We start from the raw sequence: 24,894 nt of genomic DNA, 5'->3' as shown, positions 1-24,894 counted from the left end.
TGTTTGATCTTAAAGATCTGATTATTGGCTTGAAATATTATATAAATCAGAAAAGGGACATTTCAATCACCTAGATCCAATGAGTGCTAAGTGTTCCATTTATTCTCGTGAGAGATGGATTCATGTTGAATCACTACTCATGAAACATGGGTCAATGAGTTTGACTAAAAATCACCCAATTAAATCCTGATAGCAATATCACAACATTCACATAATTAACAACAAAATTTTTAACATGGAAATCTTATTAAGGGAAAAACCACTCAGGACCAAGAAATTGAAAATTTCACTCTTCTAAAGTGATCTTTGTTAGAAGACAAACTTGTTAAAAGTTACATACACTTGACCTTATTAGAGGATTTCACTAAAAGATCATCTAGACCTTATCACTCCTTGTTCTTGATTAAAAAGAGTGGCCTGATCTAAAGGACTTACAAACACCATTAATCGATGTTACCATATAGGATTTCACACTTGTTAGGTCCACTCGATGCTTCTCAGATTTTCTACTACAATGGTTAACTAGTAACAATATGAAGTGATCTATTAAGAATATCAACTACCTTTGCTTGTTCAGATCTATGTTCTTCCTCTTTCTATGTCTTTTACTCACAAGGCTGATTCTATCTTTCACAGACTCTTCTTCTTGTCTTCTCTCTTCTTTGCTCGGTTTACTTGGATCAACACTTATTTCACCTTCTTCAACTTCACTCTTCACAACAACCTTCAATTAGATCTCTTTCAACTTCATCAACTCTCGAACAATATCACAATAAAATCAGCGCAGCAGCATAAACAGTCTCATTCTTCTCCTTAAATAGTTTTCTTAATGCTTCCAAATCCTTCCATCTTTTGACGCATAATCAGAATCGTCAATCTTAGGTTTACAAAAAAAATTCCTTCATACAATGAACTTAGACACATAGAAAATATAACCTTACATAAAAATTTGTGTCCATTTTGATCTTCATTCAATCTCCATCATGATATCCTTCTTCAATTTTCTCTACCATAGATCTTGCTGTTACAGGATTCAAGAAGAGTTGGCAGATTAACGGATTCCGGATGATTCATTGATTAACAAAAGAACAAATGTGTTCCTTATAAAGAATTACAAGGACGTTGTTTCTAAAAGAAACAACGTATACTGAAGACGGAATTAGAAACAAAACTAGAGACAGGATAGGAAACATTCCTATTTGGAGTGAAGAAAAAAGAGACAGGATAGGAAACATTCCTATCTAGACTAAAAGACGAACTACAAACAAGTAGTTGACTATTATAGAAAGTACAAGATATTATCTTAATACCCTCCCTTAATGGTCAACGTACAGATGTCAGAACATTCTGTGATAATTGAGACCCTCCCTAGATCTCATAGTTCCAAGAATCACGGCGATTCATGCGATTCACGCGATTTGGCGATTCGATTCAAGCCAAACGATTTTTTGTGAATCGGTGAATCGAATCAGCGATAAAGGGTTTATGAAATAAGTTAGTCACTAAATTTCAAGGGTTTTTTAAATTTTCCGATTCATGGCCGATTCGATTCCGATTCATGGCCGATTCACGATATGATTCGGCCTTGCCGATTCCGATCCGATTCCGATTCTTGTTACTTTGCTAGATCTACAGAATGCTGAAACCAAGAAGCTTTGCCAGAAGAGTGCTATGACCCAAAACAAATTGCAATTACAAAACTTCGTTTTTGTGGAAAAAACGGTAAAACCCAAAATCTCACACAACCTTGCGTATTACAGACAACATGAAATGATTTTTCAGGAGAAAATCAACAAACCCAAAATCTCAGAAACAAATTCAGAAGGCGAAAAATGCAGCTTCACCTTGATCAGGACCCGGAGAAGTCGGACGCTGCGTAACACCCAGAACAAGTTGATCGGTGTTTCGATATTCGAAGATTGCGATGATATGCTGCTTCCAGGTTCCATAATTGCGACCATTGAATTTGGAATTATGTTCGAGCAAAATATTTGTCAGAGATGCCATGACACGTTTTCTAATGAAAATCTGTGAAGGCACATTTTTCGAGGCAAAAGTACGAAAGACCCAAAAGAATCAGAGAATGACCCAGAAGAGAGCTTGAAAAACCTAGAAGGAATCTGCTGTCGTTTTTTGGATTCATTGGCTCGAAAATCGAGGCACAAAAATCGAGGCACCCAGGAAAAACGGACAACCCAGTTGAGCTCTCGAAAAACCCACAAAGAATCTGCAAACAAAATATTTTTTCGACCCCAAAAATTAGGGTTTCAAAAATAAGGCCCCAGCTGAAAAAAGCTTGAAAAAATTTTAGATTTCTTGATAAAAAAATGGCAGATTTTTCTTCAAGGATCGATGTGCATGGACGAATGGGGCTAGAGTGTGCTAAACAAACACAGGCAGACCCTAAGTTCAGGAATTTCTCTAGGCCGAAAACCCTAAGCGGGTTTTAGAGAAATTCAACAGAAAAAATTTTGAAAAAATTTAAACAAATAATTTCACGAAGAAATTATAAATTTTTTCGAAAAAATTTAAGTAATAGCTCTGATACGATGTTACAAGATTCAAGAAGAGTTGGCAGATTAACGGATTTCCAAATGATTCATTGATTAACAGAGGAACAAATGTGTTCCTTATAAAGAATTACAAGGACGTTGTTTCTTTTAAAAGAAACAACGTAGACTGAAGACGAAATTAGAAACAAAACTAGATACAGGATAGCAAAAATTCCTATCTGGACTGAAGACGGGATAGGAAACATTCCTATCTAGACTGAAAGACGGACTACAGACAAGTAGTTGACTATTATAGAAAGTACAAGATATTATCTTAATACTTGCAACAAACTTTGACTCTCACTTTATATCTTCTCGAACTTTCCATATTTCTGTCAAAAGTTGGCCTCATACTCAAATTTTCAAAACTTGTTCATCCAGCTATCACTTGGTAAACATTACATTTACTCAGGCAACATATAACTTAGTTAATACTGACTTGCTCGGGCAACACTGCGTTCTTCCTTTTTACAATCGCTTGGGCAATACTGTAGTCACTCGGTGAGTACAATCTCCCTTCACTAACCTTGTGACTTCGTTAAGTTTGTGATCTTCAATACTTCTCAAGAATACATTATTGTAAAACAATCAAACCAATATTGCATAATCATTGTCCAGTTCATTCAAGTACCCATTGAATACCTTACATATCAACTCTAACTTCTTCATACTTTCTTCAAATTATTTTCATCAATCTAATGATATGGTATTTTCTTGAGTTAGCATAATTGTCTAACCAAGACTTTGACATCAATGACAATATAATAATTGATATGACTCTTTTACATACATTCATAGCATCATCACCTAACAATCTTCCACTATCAATTACAATATTAGTTGAGGCTAATAATCTCCTCCTTTGACATTGATGGCAACACATAACATAAGATTTTACTGCAGCCATGTACTACATGCAACTAAGAGTAACAATTCTTTGTTTTTCTTAGAACACTAAGGGAAAGAGGCAGAAGCCTCTTCTCAAATATACTCAGACTTGTAAAAAAATTCAATTCTAGTTGTTCTCCCATGCCAACATGCTGACAATAATGGCATGACCACAGTTGACAAAAAGGCTAGTAGTTATTTAGATCTTGCAATTGAACAAAATGCTCAGATTATTAATTTCAATCCATCCATTCTTTCTTGGCTTCAATTCTGTTGAATATATTTTGATTGTTAATGATGTCTTCTTCATTTTTGAGGTAATTGCCTTAACTTGTTCCTGAATATACAAGGTATATAAAGCAATTTACATAACAATGATCTTAGAAAAACAAATTGTTTAACTGAAGCCTAAAAAACAATAATTAAATGGCCATTAATAGAACAACTAAAAATAATTGACTATATATAATTAAATATTCTAATACCCTTCAGTAAAGATCATAGAATCAACAATGCCAAGTTGCCTGCTAAGCTTGACAGACTTTTCCACACTGAGAGACTTGGTAAGGATATCTGCAGTCTTTTGGTCACAAATCCATAGAAGGCCGCCCCCCTTTTGGTCATGAATGCATAGAACTTTTTGCAATATGAGCCTCCCTAAATCTGCAAAACTTTTGGAAATGACCAAGACAACCAAAATCCTTCCAGCCTAACATTGTGAAAACAAAAGTTGTTCCTCCCTATTGCCAGAGGCACTGAGTTCAGCTTCTGAAACAGAAAAATGATTTTGAGGAGAAAAACATCAAACCCTCAAATGTTTGAGAAAAATAGAAAAGGTTTTGATCAACAAAATAGGCAAAGACTTTTGAGCTGAATACTAATATAGACTGCAATAAACCCCAATTTTAGGGGAGAGAATTGCCAAACCCTTGATGTGATGTTGAGATCTCCCACAAAAAACCTATGTTCTTAAAGAACAAAAAAATAAGTTAAATAACACTAATTTTTTGAGGACAAATTTATAAAATCCGAAATTGATTTATAAGGAGAAAATTGACAAAAAAGACAAAATTTGACTAAAAATTGAAGAAAAAAATAAACACAATTTTTGAGGAGAAAAATTAATCAAAACTAGGCAACCCAGTATAATTTTTGTGGAAAAAAATAATTAAAAAACCCAAAATATGAAACACTACATTGTTTTGGAAAAAGGTGAAAACCCCTCACAATCTTATCTCGCAAAAAATCAGAAAACCCTTGACCCTATAGAAAAGGAAAAACCCACAAGGAAATATCATGCAAAACCCTAAGCACAAACACCGCCATCTATGCCCAAATGCCCTCCAATTTATTTTTTTTTAAAGCTCCTTCGCATAGAAGAAAATGCTCCAAATGAGGTCACAGAAACAAAACCAAAGATGTGTGCCATAGAGAATTGCAAGGCATTGGAAAGATAACAATGTAGCCAAAACAACAGCTAATCTTTGAAAAAATGATCAACCACACAACTCCAAAAACCCCGACACTGACAATTGTGCAAGAGAAAATGGCATTACAAAGAACAAACTGCGCCTACAATAACGTTGACACGCAACGATGTGAGGGTTTGGAGAACAAATCCAAGACATGTGAAAAAATGTGATGAAGACAACCTTCTTTCACAAAAATCTGTGATTTGCAGACAAAAATACGTTGAAAAGAACCTTAAAAATTGTAGGAAAAAAACCACAATTTTGTTATTAAAAAAATTGCCAAAAAACAAGAGCCCACATTTTTTTAAAGAATTTGCCAGAACTTTAAAAACCTCATCAACCCACTCTCTTACCATGTTCAGGTAATCATCCTAACTAATTCGTGAAAATGCAAGGTATAATCACAATTTACATGATGGTGTTTTAAAAAGAACAACCAGTTTATCAATTAAATTATTAAATTAATAAATACAATAAATGGCCATTAATAGAACAACTAAAAGTATTTGACTAAATATAATTCAAGATTCTAATATTTTTCACATGGAGAAACTAATCTAAGCATATTACATTTAGGTTTGGGTTCTAAGTTTTAACATAACCCCCAAACACATTATGACTGAAAATTAATTGGTTAGCTTTGTGCATGCAACAAAAGAAATGAGACAAAGTTGTGCAGTAGCTTTCAAATTTTCAAAGAGAAAAATTACAAAAGAGGAGTTCCTATTTCTCAAGAGGTTTGATAATGACACAGACAATTATCTCAAAAGCATTCAGGCACCATTTTTCAACACTGTTACATGGGTAGCTTACTAATATGAATATTTGTTGGGAATGCAGAACAGTTAGAAATTAATTGCTTTTTTAGTGAGGCCTATCTGCCACTTTGTAGATATACAAGATATTCCTAATAAGAAACTCTGTTCTGCATTCCCAATAAATATTCATCTTAATTATCAATTACAAAATGTAAATAAAAGCGCTTCAAGTTTTTAAAACCTCCATCACAAGCCAATCCTGATATCTAATTCAATAATCATCAACTACGGAAGGTTCAAACCTCCAATAACTGCAATAAGAAATGCTTTGCTATCTTACACTAAAGTTTTACTAGATTATAACAATCAACTAGATAAAATATTAACACTTCTCTTAACAGATACAAATTTGACAGTCAATTGTCTTATCAAATTTAAGTGACAAATTCAGTACAGATTTAACAATTTCAAATTTACTCAATTGCATTGCATAGTCTCTATTAACATAAAGATTGCTGTTCATTAATATAAACAAAATCTCAGCAAAATAAAGGACGACGAAAAATGGCTTATGCAACATCAGTTAGGAATTACTAACAGTGCTCCACTTGTAATGAAATCAAAATTTAAATTTAAACCAAAAGGTTCAATTCAGATAAACTGAAACCTTTCCAAAGATGTTAAAATGTACATGTACTTAGATATTTATAATAAAATTCAGAAGAAGCTACAAAAGGTGCTTTATATCAGACTCTCTTACCAAAATGCAGCTTTCCACATGTTCTACTGTTAGATGTGTATGTCATGTTTGTTTGAAAATTGCATGGTCCAGCTTGCAATACAACATCTCAATCTTTTTTGTTGCCCGATGGATTCCACATTTGAATTCACAAATTGTACAAATCTGCCAGATTGTGAAGTCACATTTTGCATTTGATAGGTCTCAATTGAGAATGCTACATCTTTAAATGGCATGTTATCTATAAATGAACTCTTTTATTGGCCTCAAAATCCATGTCATCTGCAAAATTAACATGGGTCCTGCCTATTGACATCAACCAAAATTTAAAGTCACTTAGAGCTTCAAGTTTCATTCTCTTCCAAACATAACTCTACTCTCCTTACAAAATCTCCAACGTCCAGGTAATTTAGGACTGGGTCACCATTCAAGACTATATTGCATTGATGTTTGCAGATATTTTAATGTCATCTTGCATTCAAATTCCAGAATGCTAATTAATTTAATACTCGGTGATTTATAAAAAAAATTCATTCCTCCGATCATGAGGTTCCCAATGTTTTCCATTGCATGGCAACAGTTCTAATTGCTAGAATCTTGCTCAGGTTTGTGTCCTGTATAACCTAAAAAAATATTTCTCCATTTTAAATTTTTGGATGCCTGACGGCCAGTTTCCTTTCAAATTCAACTTTTGGAGGTCCCAGTACTCCCAAAACAATGTTCAGATGCCATGTATTGCATGTTGAAGTTATAGTAGCAATAGAGATCTGTTATTCAAGTTTTCATCGCCTTCTAGCTTCTTCTGTTCATCTTCAGTTATCGGTGGTATTTCATTTTGTTTTGGACTCCTGTCATGGCCATCTTCATTCCTCTCTGCTGTTCGTGAGTTTTATCATGAATCTTTGTGTGTCTTCATATGCTGAAGTGTTTTTTTATAAGCCCTGTCATTAATTCTGACAAAGCATTTCATGTGCCATGTCATTTCATGCTGACAAGACATTTGTTCGCATATTGTTGGAACCTTTTTTCACCACCGACAATCTGGAAGGACATGTATTATCCTCTTGCTTTGTCTTCTTTTATTGTTGTTGGTTATCCTTATTCTTGGGACGGTCAACATTATTGCTCATCATCTTCATATTCATAACTGTTGTCCATTTGTTTTTGAGATGCTATTCATCTTGCTCAGATGGTATTCTCATGTGTGTTGCATGTGCTCCAAGAAAGGGAGAGTTTTTGTCAAAAGTTCAGAGACTTCTATTCTGTCCTAGAAAAGATTAGCAATCTCAGTTTTGATCATATGTGTGTAGTACTTATATGATTATTCTGAATCATGCTTTACTACTAAGCTTCGCAGATGAACTGCAGTCTATTGTATTCAAAGCATATATATCTGTATCAAGTTATCATTTAATCACTCTGATGGTCTAGTTCTGGGAATCAGTTTGCATGAAAGATATTAAGGATGCAGAGTATTGTAATCGACTTTTGAAAAACTCTAATAAACAAACTTTTTGATGGGCTGGGTCATTTCCCTTGGGGAGGAGGACTTTTCCCAGGATAAAATTATCCTTGTTTTGATTGTTTTCTTGAGTTAATGCATTTTATTTCATTAAAATTTATATTTCTGGTTCCTAACTTTAACATTGCAGATCACTCAAATAATATAAAACTGAAAAAAAAGACAGAATTCTGATTGGGAATTTTCTTATACATGGGCCTTTTTGATAAAGTTTTGATCCAAGAAATATATCAATTGTGGCAGCTAGTAGTAGTATTTTCTTGTAGAAGGGATGAAGAATACTCCATTTTTCCTTAATGTTCCATTGTGCTTGAAATTGCCATTACTTACTTTCACCCCTATCTCCAAGAATCTCTTCTTTTGGCAATGTTCATCATTTCTTTCTCCAGAAGAATGTTTGCATACAAATGGGCACACAAATCACGTGTATTCCATACAATTTTCTTTGTAGCAGAATGGTTGCATTTAAATAGAAGAACAAGTTGTAAATTTCTTCATCAGTATTTTTAGCAGAAAAATAGTTACAATTGATGCAACCAAATTTCTGAAATCTATTCATAAATTTTCTGAAGTAAAAAATGGTTTCATCACTTTGTATGCTTATACATGATCGCAGCATGTTCAAATATGCTTTAGTAAATATGCAGATTGCCAGGAAGGTCAGGAATATGTATGCTGTTAATCATAATCATTATGACCTTGATGTTCATTATACTCTTTCCGCAGCTTCAATAAATAAAAAGTGCATGGCAAACTAACAGCCAACACTAGATCAGAACCAGATAAATCTTGTTTTGAAATTCAATGATAAGTACAATTGCCGACATTGTTGCGTTCATCTTTCTTACTCACAAGACACAGAAGAACTAAAAAAATGATCAAGTATAATGGAGTTTAAAAACATATAACAGATTACTTTTCAAGATGTTGGACAATTATAGACTATATAAGAGATAATAAATGGAAAAATCATGACTTACATGTTCAGAAATTGGACAAGGTACTCTACAAAGATTATCAGGCAACCTCCACAGTGTTCAAAACCATTGTTCAAGTTCAGGGATTAAAACAATCAAGGCACCAATTCTGTGATTTGGTATTTTGAAGTTCAAATTTAATGGCCTTTTAAGCTATAATGGTCGTGCATTATGACAAAACAAACCTCAACTGTCCTCAATAATCTATGCAGCATATAAACAGATGTTCTAGAGTCTATAATATTAGATAGAGATTTGATGGCAACCCCAAAATTTGTGATTGGTAATCTCATGCATTAACCTACTTTTAAGTTAAATAGTCTAGGTTGTTTACAAAACATATCCATTTGCACTTGATGATGGAGCCTTCATTTACAAGAATTCATATATATGATGCTATATGTAGACTCTATGCTAATAATAGAGCTCACGTTTTCCTGTCCCATAAACTACTATGGTACTAACAGAACATTCAGAACCAGTACTGGATAATTTGACCTGCCTATTATACTATGAAATTCATTTGTTTGAAGATACAACATCACCAAGCCAGTAATGCAGTTCCTATGTAACATCCAATATTAGCAGATTACTCTTTGAACTTACGAGCAAATTTTATAAGGTCAAACACACACATTCATACATGTTTAATGGTACAAATGTCATGAAAATCTTTCTGAAAGTAACCTTGCAGTTTTAAGTTTGGTGATCTCATACGCTATGGCAGTGTTAAACCTAGACCCTATGTCCTAAATCGTCTTAGTTGTTCATAAAAATAAAATTTAATAAATTCATAAACAAACAATGATAGAGCCTTCTTAAGATAGTGCTGCATTGAAAGGATGGCTCTCAATCTTACTCTCTAAGTTGATGTACAAAAGTCGGGAGTCCACAAAAATCTACATTAAACTCATAGAAGACTGTTGTACTGAAAGGGCGACCCTAATGCTCAAGTTTGGTTGTATCGTACACTATCATTGTGTTATATCTAAAGTTTAAACTATGATCCTATATTATTAACTTTCTGAATATACCACACTCAAAGGTAGCTAGCATTCTTAATCTCTAAATCCATATAGAGAAGTCAAACGGCACATGCATCTGCAGTAAGCAATTGAATGTTGATGTAAGATTTCCGCCCACATTGAAATTCAAAAATTATCCTTGGTGTCTATTAAACATATCCGTATGTGTTTGACCCTACAGCCTTGATGTCAACATATTGTAATAAAAATGTAGCTATCAACGTTGCTTGTATTTGATGTTTTGCAGTTGTCAGGTCACATCAATTAGCACTCCATGATAAAAACCTTCGAATAAGATTTGTTCATAAAAAAGAATTTATTTCAGATTAAGTAATGACTGTTGGTAACAGGGCACCCACGCCTCACAACAAATGAGGTTACTACTTGTATATGATAGCATGGATACCACTAGACTAAAAACTCTCGCACCTGTGCTCCTAGGACCAATTGCTCACCTCCTTTCTCCTCCTACAAGGCATTCTCTTTCGTCTTCTCCATCCTTCACTCCTGTAATTTGAACACTGACTCCTACCTCCTCCTACAAGACACCTACTCATTTTTTCCTCCTTGCCCTACTGTATCACATGCAGGCCTACAATGAACACACTACCACTATTATGATGGGAATATCACTACAACATGCTAACCAATGCTAACATATCCTTGGAGATAATCGAGCCTTGGTCACAAATATGAGAACCAAATTTGTCCTACCGGTTTACCACAACACATTTGACACATTAGAAAGGTTATTGTTTACATGGGCTACTCTAATTCTTTAAAACATAAAAATACAAGAATAGACGTCATCATAGATAAAAGCTTCCTTGTTTTCTAGCATAGTTTTTGTTCTCATAAATTACCAGGATTCGTACTCATAGATTAAGGTTGTTTTATATAGAAAGTACCAACCCTAACATTTATCTAATATGAAAAATAACACATCAGCTTATAAAAAATGGTAACTAAGCTTAACAAGTAGGTCACGCCATCAAAAAAGACTCAGCCGTAATTATGTTCCAACTCATATCAACCTTATAAAAAGGTAGAGTATTAAACTAATAGTTAATGGCTAACTTAAAGTTCTTTTATAAATGACTTATTAACCTCATTTTTAAACTTTGAAGAGAAAAAAAAATATTAATAGTGTATTAAACCTACCCCTAGTTTATATTAACTACAATTTTTATATATTTTTAATATGTCTGAATCTAACACTTAATTTCAAACATAACAAGACTGATCCTAATTGTAATTTTTTTGCCTAATCACAGCATGTCATTATTTTTACAAAGCAAACAATCCATACCCTGCTGTCTCGATGTGCACTTGGACTGCTGGCAATCTTAGGTCGAAATGCATTTGGGTTACGCTCTAGTGTTGCTTCAACAGCTTCCTGTCTCACAGTTTCGTTATCAACATTGTTACAACAATTGACACAATTGCAGCCGTCGCAATATGTGCCCGACGCAAAACACTCGCAATACCTGATGAGCAAGAAAAAAAGAAAGAAAATCGAAAAAAAGGCTAGGTCAATATAATTGCAAAAATCTACAACACTTAAAATGTAAAAATATAAGAAAGATCTAATTCTATGCAATTTCTTTGCAGTAAATAGTAATTATGATTAAAAATTAAAAACTCAAGAACAATATCAACAAAATTAATTTCTATGTTAAATCAGATTACAGCCAATAAGATGGCCCTTGCTTACAACATGTGAAAAGGCACTCCATTTTAATTTAATTGTAATGCAGCAAGCATTGCCCCATACTGTTTACGACAAGATATCTAGAGGATTAGTAATTAAAATATTAGAATAACAATTTACCAAACATATAGTCTCCTCTTATTACAAATAAAAATCATAAAATAACTTACAATTTTAAGCAACGGGAGTTCTTGCAGTTGCATTGTTTTGATTTTTTTGGGGTGCCTTCCTTAGATTCAAACACTGTTCTTGCCCTTGCTGCTCTTGGAGACTCTGGTCTTCTGCATGTACAGAATCATATGATAGTAAGGTACTATATTATTAAATAAAATTGTAAAGATGGCAAATGAACAAAACTGAAAATACAATGATTGAGAAGAGTTTTACTATGGTTAATTGATTCACTCAAGAAATCTATTGACGGTATGAAATACAGAAGATAAAACATTGATAGGTCTGAATGTTTAACATTTACTTGGGAGCCTACTGTTTTTGGCACATATGGCAGTAAAATATGGATTTATTGTTGTGCACTTCTAGAATCACCATGCGAGAATGTTTAAATTCAAAAAATGTAAAAGATACCAATCAACAAATTCATTGCCGTACATGTCTTACTTGTACTCCATTATTAAAGTATAACTCCATTATTAAAGTATAGTATAACTCTTTGGCTCAAAAGGTGATTACAAATTTCACTTGTCTGTAACAAAAGCAAGGGTTCAAAATTCACCATAGGCAAATATAGCATTTGATTAAATAATCAAATGGCATAGAAGAATGTAGTTAGATTGTAACCATATGGAGCCCCCATGACCAAAAAGTAAGAGCATCATAGTTGAGAAAAAATGAACAATAACAAATAGAGAAAATAATTTTTATAAATAAGCCAAAAAACAGAGGATTTGTCAACAGACTACAAAATGCTACCTACCTACATTGACCAGGTTTTGACCGACAATATAAGCAGCAAGCTGTTTCTGCTCATTTCAGTGTTGAGCCCATGTACCTAATACTTATAATCTAAGTTGCCAGTACAGGTATGGGAAAATTAATATTGCCCTGTATACATGGGTTTGGGTAAATCTAAACCATATATATTGCAATTCCGAACTATCATTTGCCATTGATCCACCAATCTATATATATACATATATAGATTGGTGGATCAATGGCAAATGCCAAATGATAGCTACCTATTCGCACTCCCTAATTCTGGTTTCAGATCCGGAAATGTGTGTGTGTGTATATATATATATATATATTGGTGGATCAATGGCAAATACCAAATGATAGTTGCCTATTCGCACTCCCTAAATGGCAAATGCAAAATGATAGTTACCTATTCACACTCCCTAATTCTGGTTTCGGATCCAAAAACATATATATATATATATATAGAGAGAGAGAGAGAGAGAGATGTGGATCAATGCCAAATGACAATTGATAGTTTAGAATTACAATATTATGCATAGTTACCCATTCACACTCCCTAGCTCTCAATTTGGATACAAAGGCGTACAAGAGTGGATCCGGAGTGGATCTTTGTGTAAGGGCTCCCAAGCACCTAGATGTGCAAGGATGCCTCGTAGAGACATACATGGGCATCTGAATACCTAGGGCTGGCTTCCGGCAAGCACTCATAGGGCATCCAAATGCATCCAATTGTCTCGGTGCACCTAGGCCCAAAAAAAAGTTTTTAATGACTTATACCCACCAAAAATTTATTTTAAGATGCGCAAATAGAAACTACCTTTTTGCGAATCCATATGATTCTAATTCGGATTGATGAAAATTGAATCATGAACTCTACTTTGATTTTGTAATTGTGATGATTTCCTTATTTGCGTTGCAATCCTAAACATAGACGTATATGGTACGGTTTGTAATCTTATTGAGTATTTAGATATTAGTTATAACTTATTTTAATTAGAATTTGAATATGTATTGGTGAAGTATCATACCATCAAATGATTAAATTTTGTATACTTCTTGCATTTCTTTTCATTTATACACACACACACACACACACACACGAAACGTCCGCATCCCCCCCCAAAAAAATTGGCACATTCACACACCCAATTCTCACATCCGCATCCACACCCGAATCGGTAACTAGGAAATTATGTCATATCAATTGAATATATCATGTGTTCAACGCTATGATTCAAAAAAAGATCACTACAATTACAAAATTGACAACCAGAAAAAACAATTGTCTTCTATCTTCAACAATCATAAATAGGATTTGGATCAAGATCTTCCGTGATATTTGAAAACAAAAGGATGGAACTCCCACTAAGTGCATCATGTGTATGTATCTCATCATCATCATCACCTAGTGACTCTAGCAAGATCTTTAATAGTTGCATCCAAGTTAGTACACTTAAGGGTTAGATCCCAATGCTTCATTGACCCATCCTTGTATCATTGTTCCTTACAAGATAGACAACATAAACTAGAGCAAAATAACTTCAATTTGCTCTATTGTTGTGTCCATGACATCAAAGACTTCCCCAAAACATAGTGTATTTGTACCCGCAAACCTAAAGATACTCATGGGCCATGTAAGCTTTATGAAATTTAAGACATTGCTCATGAATACATGAATCATCATTTAAGATCAATGACTTGAGCTATTGGACCCTCTCTAAATTTGATTGCTTCAAAATACCCCATCAGTTGCTCATAACCATTACTTTCAATGCCTCTCACATCTTCAAAAGTCATCTTTAAACAATTGTATTTGATGCAAATCGAGTCTCGGCAACTTAAGATAAGGTTAATAACACATTATAAAAATATAAATAACACATCAAAAATTACCATATACATATTGAACATGGCATAAATTAAACAAAATAAATTATATATAATTACCTTCAAAAATTCCAACCACATGAAAGTCCTAAAAAAATGCCTAGTGACATATTGGGGTGTTATTTGTAAATCCTCACGCTCTTAGTATATTCCTTTTGCTCAATCTATTTGAGTGCCAATTGCTTGCATCATCATATCTTTGCTCAACCAAAACACTTGCTGCCCTATAATTTTTTGCATCATTCATGATGACTTACAGATCACATCTTCATGACCCACCATTTCTATGGATTCAATAAGGATTTTGAAAATGAAGTTCACATCACTAATATGTCCCTCACAATGAACCATCGTCAGAAACATTACCCCTTTGGGGAATGCTACAATAACATTTATTAATGGAGATTTTTGCAATATTTCCATCCATTAAAAACAATAGAAACTCTCAATTCATCCCAAGAGTCTCTAATTGGTTATGATGATGTCTCTACAAAATTATACTCTTCTCAATAAGGTGTGTGCACCTTTTCATACCCAAGACTAGTGAAACCATAAGTAGCACTCTTGATTCACGACACCATTTCCTATCAATATGGTGATTTCACCAAATTGAAAGGAAGCCCATTAGATGCAACATTCAATTTTTTGCTCTACAATAACTCTTACTTCCTTTTTAAAATTTCTTGTCCATTGGACATTTTTTGCATGAAAAAATCGGATTTTCTACTTTGCTTGGGTAGAGAGTATCTGCAAGAAAGGATGTTGGGAGGTCGTCATTGAATCTATAGGTGAAGTCATTGTTTTTTCCTTTGTCAAAGGATAAGCTCTTAGTCTTGCTCTTTCAACCATGCTATCAACTTCTTCTTGTTCTTTTAAGGAATCCCAATATTTGTTTGGCAGATAGCCCCTTCTTCTATGACCCTTCAAAATTCTAATCCCTTTTCTTGGTGGCCTAAAAGCATAAAGATTCGCTCAATAATACAAGCACCTAAATTTGGTTTCACACATTAAAATTTCAAAGATATCCCCTACTTCCCAAAAGTTGTTCAAGCGTTGTAGTATGTCTCCATAAAGGAAATCCTTTATCAATTTGATATTTTTGATTGGCTCCTACAAACCTACAACCATTATTGTACTTGAACAAGTTCAAAATGAAGATCAAAAAAAATCATGAAACTCGTTTCTTTTTTTTTCTAAAAAAGATTACTAAGGAACTTGAAAAAAGTCATCAAAATCTTGAAAATTTTGTTAGTAGGCTAGAGAATACAACTAAATGCTTAAATCTCAAATGCGAAAGTTTTTTCCCTTCCTTTTGCACTCTTTGATCAATCAACTTTGAAAAATACCAACTACCCTTCAAATGCGAAAATGAGAAAAAGAGAGTGAACAGAAAAATGAGCTTTGTCCAAGATAAAATGATCCCTATATGGTCAGATTAGGATTTTCAGCAAAGAAAAAGAAAGAAAGATAGAAATTTGTTTTTTAATAAGTTTCATCCCAAGTTCGTACCAAGCAGGACCAAGTGTGTCCAAGGTAAGCTCAATTACACTAGGAGTACATGGGGGCTCACCCTCAACATACCGAAGGTGCCCCAGGCATAGCTTGGATGCACCAATGCGAACCTAACCCAAGCGCACTTACCTATGAACCATCTCAATGTAAAATTGATTTATAAGATTGTCAATTAGAATCCTCAAAAACTATCCTCCCTTTTGTATGTCAACCATAGATCTCTTCTTATTCACAATTTGAAAACAAGCTACAACAACCAAGCAATCTAGATAAAATCTGTTGGCAAATAACAATATAACCAGAAATCAATAAATGAATTGCAACCTTTAGTTCCCTTGGTATAATATGCTCATTTGCCATCCTATGGGCAATATTGATGTGGCATTTGAAAGCACAAGTTTGATGTCTCTTTATCATGAGAATATTACCATCTTTTATTGTTCTGTATCATTGGGTGATCCATACAAAATTTTGGTCTCAATACATGGCAAATTGAGGACTTTTATCACGAGTCCAAAATCAAGTGTGTAATGGCATCAAACATGAATGTTTTTGCATAGTTGTATCCCTCTCAAAAGGTCATGCAATTGTGGAAATCGTACCTCATGTAAAGTGTGTGTGCAAATGGCATTGCTTCCAAAATTAGAGACCAAAAACTATCAAAAGTTGCAATCCTCAAATTCTTGGGGTAATTTTCAAAATGCAATTGTGGTTTTAAAAAGAGTCAAGGCAATTTCAAAATTTCCTCTCTACTATAAGAAGTTGTTTTGCATGCACTCAATGAATAATGGTGTTATGCATGATCTTTGTTTATGAATAATGTATATGAATGTGATATTATTATGTGATCCTTAATTTGAATAAAAAACATGCAATAATGTGTAACTCTTTATGTGGTTTTTGTAATCAATCATGGTAGGGATAATAGGACAAAACAAGGTTGGTGAAACTGTCATGATGCCCACTTCTAAGCATACCACCTCATGGTGGTATGAAATTAAAGCATAATGCCAAGGGGGTTGAAAGAATGCCACGCCCTTGGGATTAGAAGGAAAGGACACTTCAAATACTTATTGTAGTTTCCTCAAACTTTTACCTTGGTTGACCAATATGTTAAGGAACTCTAATTATAAGGAGAGAGATCAAGGTCACAATGGAAGAGGGGAATCACTATGGGATTCCTCACTTAGTAAACCCTCTCATATGGATGACAAGGAGCCACATGATGGCCAAGAGAGATGGCATCCCCTCTTAGTCTTATGGTAGAAGATTGTTTAAGGAACCCTGATATGCCCTTTATCTTAGCTCTCCTATGGTTGAACTCCGTCAATAAATCAAATATATGTTATGATAAAATTAATGTTTATAAACCTAGCTGAAACGATATGCTTTTAATGTCTCCAATAAAGAAGATCTGTTTTGTGGATTATGTTTCAAAGATTTGCTAGCATGGTGCAAGAGCTCAACCAAGTACTTGATGCTACTAATTCTATTCTACTTCTTGTTCTACCAGAAATTTGTGATTTAGGGCAAAAACTAAAGGTATTTGCAAAGGGGGGCGCTAGAAATACGGTAAGCCCAACCATTATGGCTCATGATCTTGCTTTCACTTTCAATGAACTTATCATTAGCCAACCACACAACCAAGAAGTTTGGCAATCAAAGCATCTCTATTGCTAGCTACTCTTCTATACAACTATTTACAACATTAATGATGTTCATTTTTTTCTTTCCAACTTTGGCAAGGGACTATTCTCTATGTTTTCAATTGTAGCCATTATTGTTGATTATTGTCACACAGTCTCTAAACAACATAGAAAATTGTCACTGCCACTAGAAATTACCCTTCAATTTAGCCAATTTGGTACAAATAGTTTTGCAAATAACATTTTTTGCTAGTGACTGACAAGAGATGTCCTCTAGCCTCTTGTGCCTCCATTCTCCAATGAGTTTTTTACTTAGCAAATTTGACTTTGAGGCTCAATTTTTGAATGTTGCCTTGCAAATGAACTTAATACAATAATTGAGGACTATTATGTATCAACAAATATGCACTCCAAAATATCATCAATTATGAATATATGTTTTTTAAATAAAATATACACACACACAAAAAAAACCATATATGTCTTACTCCAAGATTTCTATTTGTAATATTTACTTTATGTTGAGATTGTGTATTGCACACATTGCATAGTATTGTTTATGTTGTATTATTTTGTTTTATTATGTAATGTTGCACTAGGAGCACCTAGATGGACGTGCAACATGTAGAGATTCCCATGGAATATTCTTGATGAGTTGTGGTGATAATATTTGATGTAATGATTTGATATTGGGAAAAAAATTAAATGCCCAATATTAATTGTGGGTCAATGGGGATTTGGTAGCACATGGTTTATATAATACCACTTGATGGTTTTGCGGGAGCTTGCTTCTATAAAAGCAACCACAAAGGTAGTTGTTGATAGAGTGAGATAGGAGAGAGACGCTAGTCAAGGAAGTATTTATAGAGGTTGGGAGCATGGCATGGGATCTGTATATTCATGCTTATTCACATGGATTGCTTGGTTGTGGCTATGGCCTTAAAGGCTTCCATGGTTGTATTGCAATGGCGTTTTGTTGAATAATACATTGTGATGGAAGCTTTTGGAGGCTCAATTTTTTTCCCTTAATGAGAGTTTCCCAAGGTATATCTTGTCACATTTTGAGGGTATGTTGTCTATTCTCTTGCATGTGGAGTCTTAAGTGTTTATTTATTTCAGATCTATTATGGGTTATGTGAAAATGGTGATATTTTTGGTTGCAAGTTTCCTAACACTTTACAATATGTTCTAAATAGATATAATTATGTATGCTTAGCTATATACATCATATGCTTAAAGTTACTCCTGATAAGAGAAGCTTGAAGCAAATCCAACAAACAATGTATGACATTCGAAGATAGATAGGGTTAGTAAGGAATTTTGTGATGGAACCACCAATAAGAAGTTGTAATGTTAGGTTGGCTAGTATTAGAGTTTTAGTTGACTCTACAACACCTCGGGATCAAATGAAAGACCAAGATAACTTCCACAAGAGATTGTCAAGGAAAATTGCATTGAGATGCAAGAATGTTATTATTAACAATGAACACCAATGGATTGATTGGACATTTGCATTGATTGAGTCCAATGGATTGATTAAATGTGCATAATAGGCCTCCTTATATAGGAAAGGTAATAAAGGACAACAATAAGGAGAAGATAAGCTATCACCTACACAAGGTGCAATCGCACATCCACCAAAGATGGGTCATCCTCCATTATGCAATGAAGTATGAACAATGATGAGGATGATAATGTGATATATGCACTCTAGGTGATTGGGATAACAACTATCACCACCTAGAGTGGAATTCTCCAATACCATGTGCATAATTTAGGTGAACACTGCCAGGTGTCTCAATGACAACTACTATGCAATACATTATCATAAGTAAGCTTAAGTAAAGTGTAAATAGTGAATATTGAATTACACCATTACACCAATAGCTAGGCCTAACTAAAGAGGAGAGATGGGAGCTTGGCCGGTTTCCAATCATGCAAGAATCTTTGTTGCTTTTGCACCAATAATAGAAAGTAGTGGCCAAATGCAATGTGGGATACCTTTTTGCATTCTTACTAGGTGCCCTGGCAGCCACTACAATTTAAGGCGATCAGCCATGCATTCTATGGTCTTTCCATCACCTAGACTTCATTAACTATCTCTTTTCTCAAAAATTGAGAAGTCAATTGATCTATACAATATTGGTTCCACTCCACTCATACAAGAGCAGAAATTCATGGTGGGAAATAGATAGAAGTGTTTACTTAGGTCCCCTACTACTGCTCTACCAAAGTATATAGCATACGTGGGGAGAATTACATTGGAGATTAAACCTAGATAAGTTTAGGGTTGAAACCAAAGGGGATGACAAAAGAGGCGAACCTTGACTGTTACCTTAGGGAGACCATATGATCAACGTGTAATATCTAGGGAAGCTGACATATATCCCTATGAAAAGAAAAAAAAATAAGGAATTTTTACTCTAAAATATGTGATTGGGATACCCTCTACCTCCTATGATTGGTCCTCAAACAACATTGGTTAAACTTTCCCATAATCAGCTTCAAAATGTAAAAGAATTAGTTGTTGCTAGAGATAGTATAACATTTCCCAATACCTTGACCAATTCCCACAAACCACACCTTTCCTAAACGTGTTAAAACATCTAACAAGGCAAATGAAACTCTTACTTGTATTGATTTCCCATTCTTTTTAACTTTTTAACAATCAATCTTCGAATTTTGAACTTTATGAGGCTTAATAGCTATATAAGTAATATAACCTTATGGCTCCCTAAAATATTTAGTTGGGAAAAATATTGCAGATTGCTAAAAGATTTGTTTATGGCCCCAAACTACACTAAAACTGTTATGATTTAAAATGTAAAATATTATGATAGAAAATAAACCCATAACAGCATGGAGAAGTGTCACTGTGCATCAATTACACCTATTCATGCTTCTGAAATAACTGAATTTAATTGAACTTAACCATACCATACAGGAATTATTTAAAATAAAGCTCACTTTTACAACTTATTAGGCTCTACAATTGTAATGAAATTTTGAACTTACGGTGCTTCATAGATCACTATGTAACCATGTTTGACACCCAATTTCAATTCTAGATAACCTTGTACATAATGAACTTCAGAGGACCTAGCAATTATTGTAAAACTTCTCTAATATACAGTAGAATTAAAATTGGAGAGAGAACTAGCTTATTTCTTTCTTTCTGAAACATAACCATCTCTGTGTTTCTTACAATTTTCAAGATATCTTGACTATTAATATTTGTTTATTGCCTCATAGGACATTAAACTCATCATGATTTCAAATAATGATATCTTAATAACTGGTTAGATCAATGCTCTAAACTCAATACAGCCAATCCTAAACCTTGCATATGTGAAAATGACAGCCAATAGGCAAATGCATTTCTTCCCTCTTTCACTTTCCTATTCTTTGTTAAAACTTAGGGAGCATTAAAAATTTAAATTTAAAAGATGTAAGAGACAACTATATATCCTCATCAAACCCTAAAAATACAGCAATTCTAAATAATTTTTCTAATCCTGAACCTCAAAGAAACAAGTGATTAGAGTCAACTCCAATACAAACTAGTTTGATTTTTTTATTCAAAAACTACTGCTTGTTTAGGCACTTTCAAGAAAGCGCCATCGATCAGCTCAGAGATCATTAAATTATCATTATTCAAGATGAAAACAAAAAGGTAATACCAACATTTGACAGAGAATGTGATAACACTAACACCTCCAAAATGAGATAAAAAAACTTACTAGGCAAAAAAACACATTGTTTCTGCTCTAGATAGATCACTTTTACAAAAAAAGAACAAGCATAAATTATAAAAATTAAGGCTTCATAGGTTACTATATAACCTTACAAGGCCTAAAACTTTTGCAACTCTAGTTGATGTCACCAATTCTGGAATTTAGATAGCCTAAAGGCTAATAATCACCGTCAAATTTTGCCGATCTGCAATCCAGATGTGTTATTATTGTAAGCTATGGGCCATTTCATTGTTGCTTGAGAATTTTTTCAAAAAATCTATAACCACCATTCAGCTCCCATAGTAACCGTGTAAAAACTATCTAATCATGATTTCAAATAAATGAAAACTATGTACCCTCTGGAATCTTTCATAAGTCATCACTGCTATTTCAAATTACTTCTTAGCTCAGAGGATTATGACCCCCAAATACAGCTATTGTGATAATGCAATGTTGAAATGAATGAATGAATGAAAGATTTTAATAATGTCCACGAGACCTGAGCAGCCTATGGGACCATCTATAAACAGCCAAACATCTGGAACCCTAGCTCTTTTGAAGTTGTTTCCTGAGATCTGTTCTTCGACTGTGAATGAGGTATGAGGTATATTGCTAAAGCTCTTATAGGGGATAGAAATATTCAAATTTTCAGAAGATATGTTACAAACTTAAATATAAAAAATATTTAAATGTTGATTGTCTAATCAAATGCACAACCACATCAAATTCTGGATATTGCATATTTCAACAGATGAGACCAACAGTAAGTACTTAATTAATTCGAAAGAAACCATATCATAGTTTGGGAGGTGAAAACCACAGACAACAAAGTCAAGAGTAAGTCTTGGGGGAATTCGACATACGGGGCATTGCATATTCCCACGGATGATTCCAGGTGTGAGCCATGGCTGAATTTGATAGAAGCGATACCTTCTGTTGTTACCCAAAACTGACAAGAACAACTAATCACGGAAATATGTTTATTTCTTTATTCGTTTTTCAAAATAATTAGAATAATTTTGAAAATCACAAAGCCTCCGAGTTTAAAAATACTACAATTCTCAGGAACCAGGCGATTACAGTCAAACATAGCTAATCTGCAATTCACTACGATTTAAGGTCGATTTTTTAAAATTATAAATTGTTTCCATGTCTTTTACAAAATTATTTCAAAATGCTCTGATAAGATTCTTATATAAGAGGAAAAAACCAACCACAATTCAGCTCACACGTGTTGCCGTGCCGCAAGAACCTAATTATGAATTTGAAAATTTGAAAATTTATCTAACTCAGACTGATAAATCTTATCAATTGAGTGCCCAATACACATCGCATTGAATTAACGCTTTGATTGATGAAACCTTTTTCAAATATTTAAAATAATTAAGGGCATTTGACGGCAATTATTTCAAATGAATAAAGATCAGAATGAAAAAAAAAAAGTGTAAAGCTTGAGAAATCATACACGACAACCGGCACCGCCGCTCGCATACTGGGCTCAGAAGAAACCGAAGCAAGAGCAGCAGCTGCAACTGCAGCTGCAGGAGGAGGAGCATTGACAGAAGATGTCGTTACCCCGTTAAATGACGTGAAATCCAGCTGCCTCACGAGCTTTTTAGGGGGGAGCTCTCCTTGCTGTGGCTGAACGGTCTGCTCCATCGCCCTATAACTTCCTTCCAAACACGCCATTACTCAATCAGTTAACAGAAGAAGAAAGAAAATCTGACTAAGAAATCAGAATGTGCGGACAGCTAAAGCAGCTCACCTCCAAATATATCGAATTTTTGATTTATTATAAGCGAGATCGGCCCCTGCACAAGTTCAAAATGCAGAAAATTTTTGAAAATTTATGGAGTACAGCTAGGGGTTTCGATTTATGAGAGATTTTGACGGATTTTAAAGATTCGTTTTTTTTTTCCTTCTCTTCGCATTGTCTTTCTCTCCCTCCTGCCTTTTGAAATTGAATTCAATAATAACTCGACGGCCGTGATTTCTCCGTTTCGCCGCATCGGATGGCTGAGCTGACGTTGCAAAGATCTGACGGCTCAGATTCATAGGCCGCCCGATGGTCGCTGCGCTGCCGTCCGATCACCGCATGATATCTCCGTGCTTTATTTATTTATTTATATTTTGTAGTTTTCAAACCACATAAGAACAGTGGGAGAAAAAAAGAGGTTCTGTGCGCGTAATTAAAAGGTTGTGAAATTTAGCGGGGAGAAGTTTTGATTTGTTTTATATTTTTTAATTTTGTATTCTATTTAAAGATTTAAAAAAGCAGATTTAAAAAGGTTTTAGGTTTGGAATGGTGACAAGTCTTTGTTTGGACTTTTTTATTTAATGTGTTTTGAAATTTTTGAAACCAGCTTTGTTATTGGTGAAAATGAGGTCATTGTCCATCTATTTACAAACATCAAATTCTTTGGTCCAAAGTTATATTTAGTAAAGGTTTTGTTTTTGTTTTATTTATATTTAAAGAAATGAAAACTATTATTTTAGATTAGTAAAGTTCTACTGAGATGTGAGTGTAAAGATTTCACATTTTAGAATATGGTCAAAATGATATAATGTTATGTGAACCTAATTTTAAGCTAAAGAAGGTGATGATTTTAATTATAGTAGTGTGTTCAAAGTGTACATTAATAATAAATTGAAATAGAAGTTTATTTTAATAACTTTATAAATTTTGAAGGACGTATTAAATATATTAAATTATTTTTTATTTATTTTATTATTTTGATAAAAAAAAAATATGTTTTACTTTAAGAAAGATAGTGGAAATCTAGTTTTTCAATTTAAATTTTTTTATGTTTTATTCATTATTTTAGAATTAGAAAACTTTTTTTATCTATAGTGAAGTATTGGTTGTCTTAATATAAAGCAAGGGATATATGTTCAATGTTCTTAGGTTTGAAACATTATGAAATTGGATGGTTATGTAAGTTTACCTTATTGACTTTTAAGATCAAATTATTATTTTTTGAATTGTGTGTCTATATATAGAAAATCAAAATTTGTATATCCGTATCAAATTATATGTTTTTGAATTATGCTTCTATACATAGAAAATCAAGATTTGTATACACATTTCAAGTCTAAGTTGTAGTCCAAGCTTTCCCTAGTTGAATCTTTCTATCATCCCTAACATTACTCTTCTAGCTATTTTTTATTATGAATAATAAATTTAATTTTTTAAAAAGCATGTCTTTTGGTCCTTGAGAATTAAATAATTTCAAATATTTATTTAGTTCATTCATTAGTTCATCACCTATTATTAATAATTTTAAAATATATTTCATTAACATTTTCTCTAAATCTTAAAAAATAACGTATTAATTTTTCATTCATTAATTCATCATCTATTATTTATAATTTTAAAATATATTTAATTAACATTTTCTCCAAATTTTAAAAATGGAATACTTATTTAAGTTTTTTACCTCAAATAAATTTTAAGTTGATATTGTTCTAGATGTTTTTATAAGAAAATCTAAATTTGATTTTAGTTTTTTAAAATAGATTTAGCTTTTATAGTTTA

At 33.4% G+C, this 24,894-nt stretch overlaps 1 protein-coding gene across 4 annotated transcripts in view; it reads right to left on the bottom strand.

Annotated features, from left to right (window-relative positions):
• Window positions 1–23,518, bottom strand: part of LOC149550820 (protein tesmin/TSO1-like CXC 5) — a 38,394-nt gene extending 14,876 nt beyond the window's left edge. Inside the window, exons 1-4 of one of the 4 annotated variants that reach the window (XM_089786386.1) lie at window positions 23,125–23,518; window positions 22,825–23,028; window positions 11,815–11,925; window positions 11,243–11,420 (exon numbers count right to left, since the gene is read on the bottom strand). In XM_089786386.1, coding sequence (XP_089642512.1) covers window positions 11,243–11,420; window positions 11,815–11,925; window positions 22,825–23,018 — 483 coding nt within the window. In that variant the 5' untranslated portion in view covers window positions 23,019–23,028; window positions 23,125–23,518. Of the gene's footprint in view, window positions 1–11,242; window positions 11,421–11,814; window positions 11,926–22,824; window positions 23,033–23,124 lie in introns of all 4 variants that reach the window. The other 3 variants (XM_089786384.1, XM_089786388.1, XM_089786387.1) reach the window with 3 other exon arrangements.
• Window positions 23,519–24,894: the final 1,376 nt, after the last annotated feature.

Source organism: Cupressus sempervirens, chromosome 6 (genome assembly GCF_028749045.1).
Source record: "Cupressus sempervirens isolate cs-2001-9-10 chromosome 6, ASM2874904v1, whole genome shotgun sequence".
NCBI classification, from domain to species: Eukaryota; Viridiplantae; Streptophyta; class Pinopsida; order Cupressales; family Cupressaceae; genus Cupressus; species Cupressus sempervirens.
The sequence above is the reverse complement of the archived record's forward strand: the minus strand, read 5'-3'. Positions and strand labels throughout refer to the sequence as shown.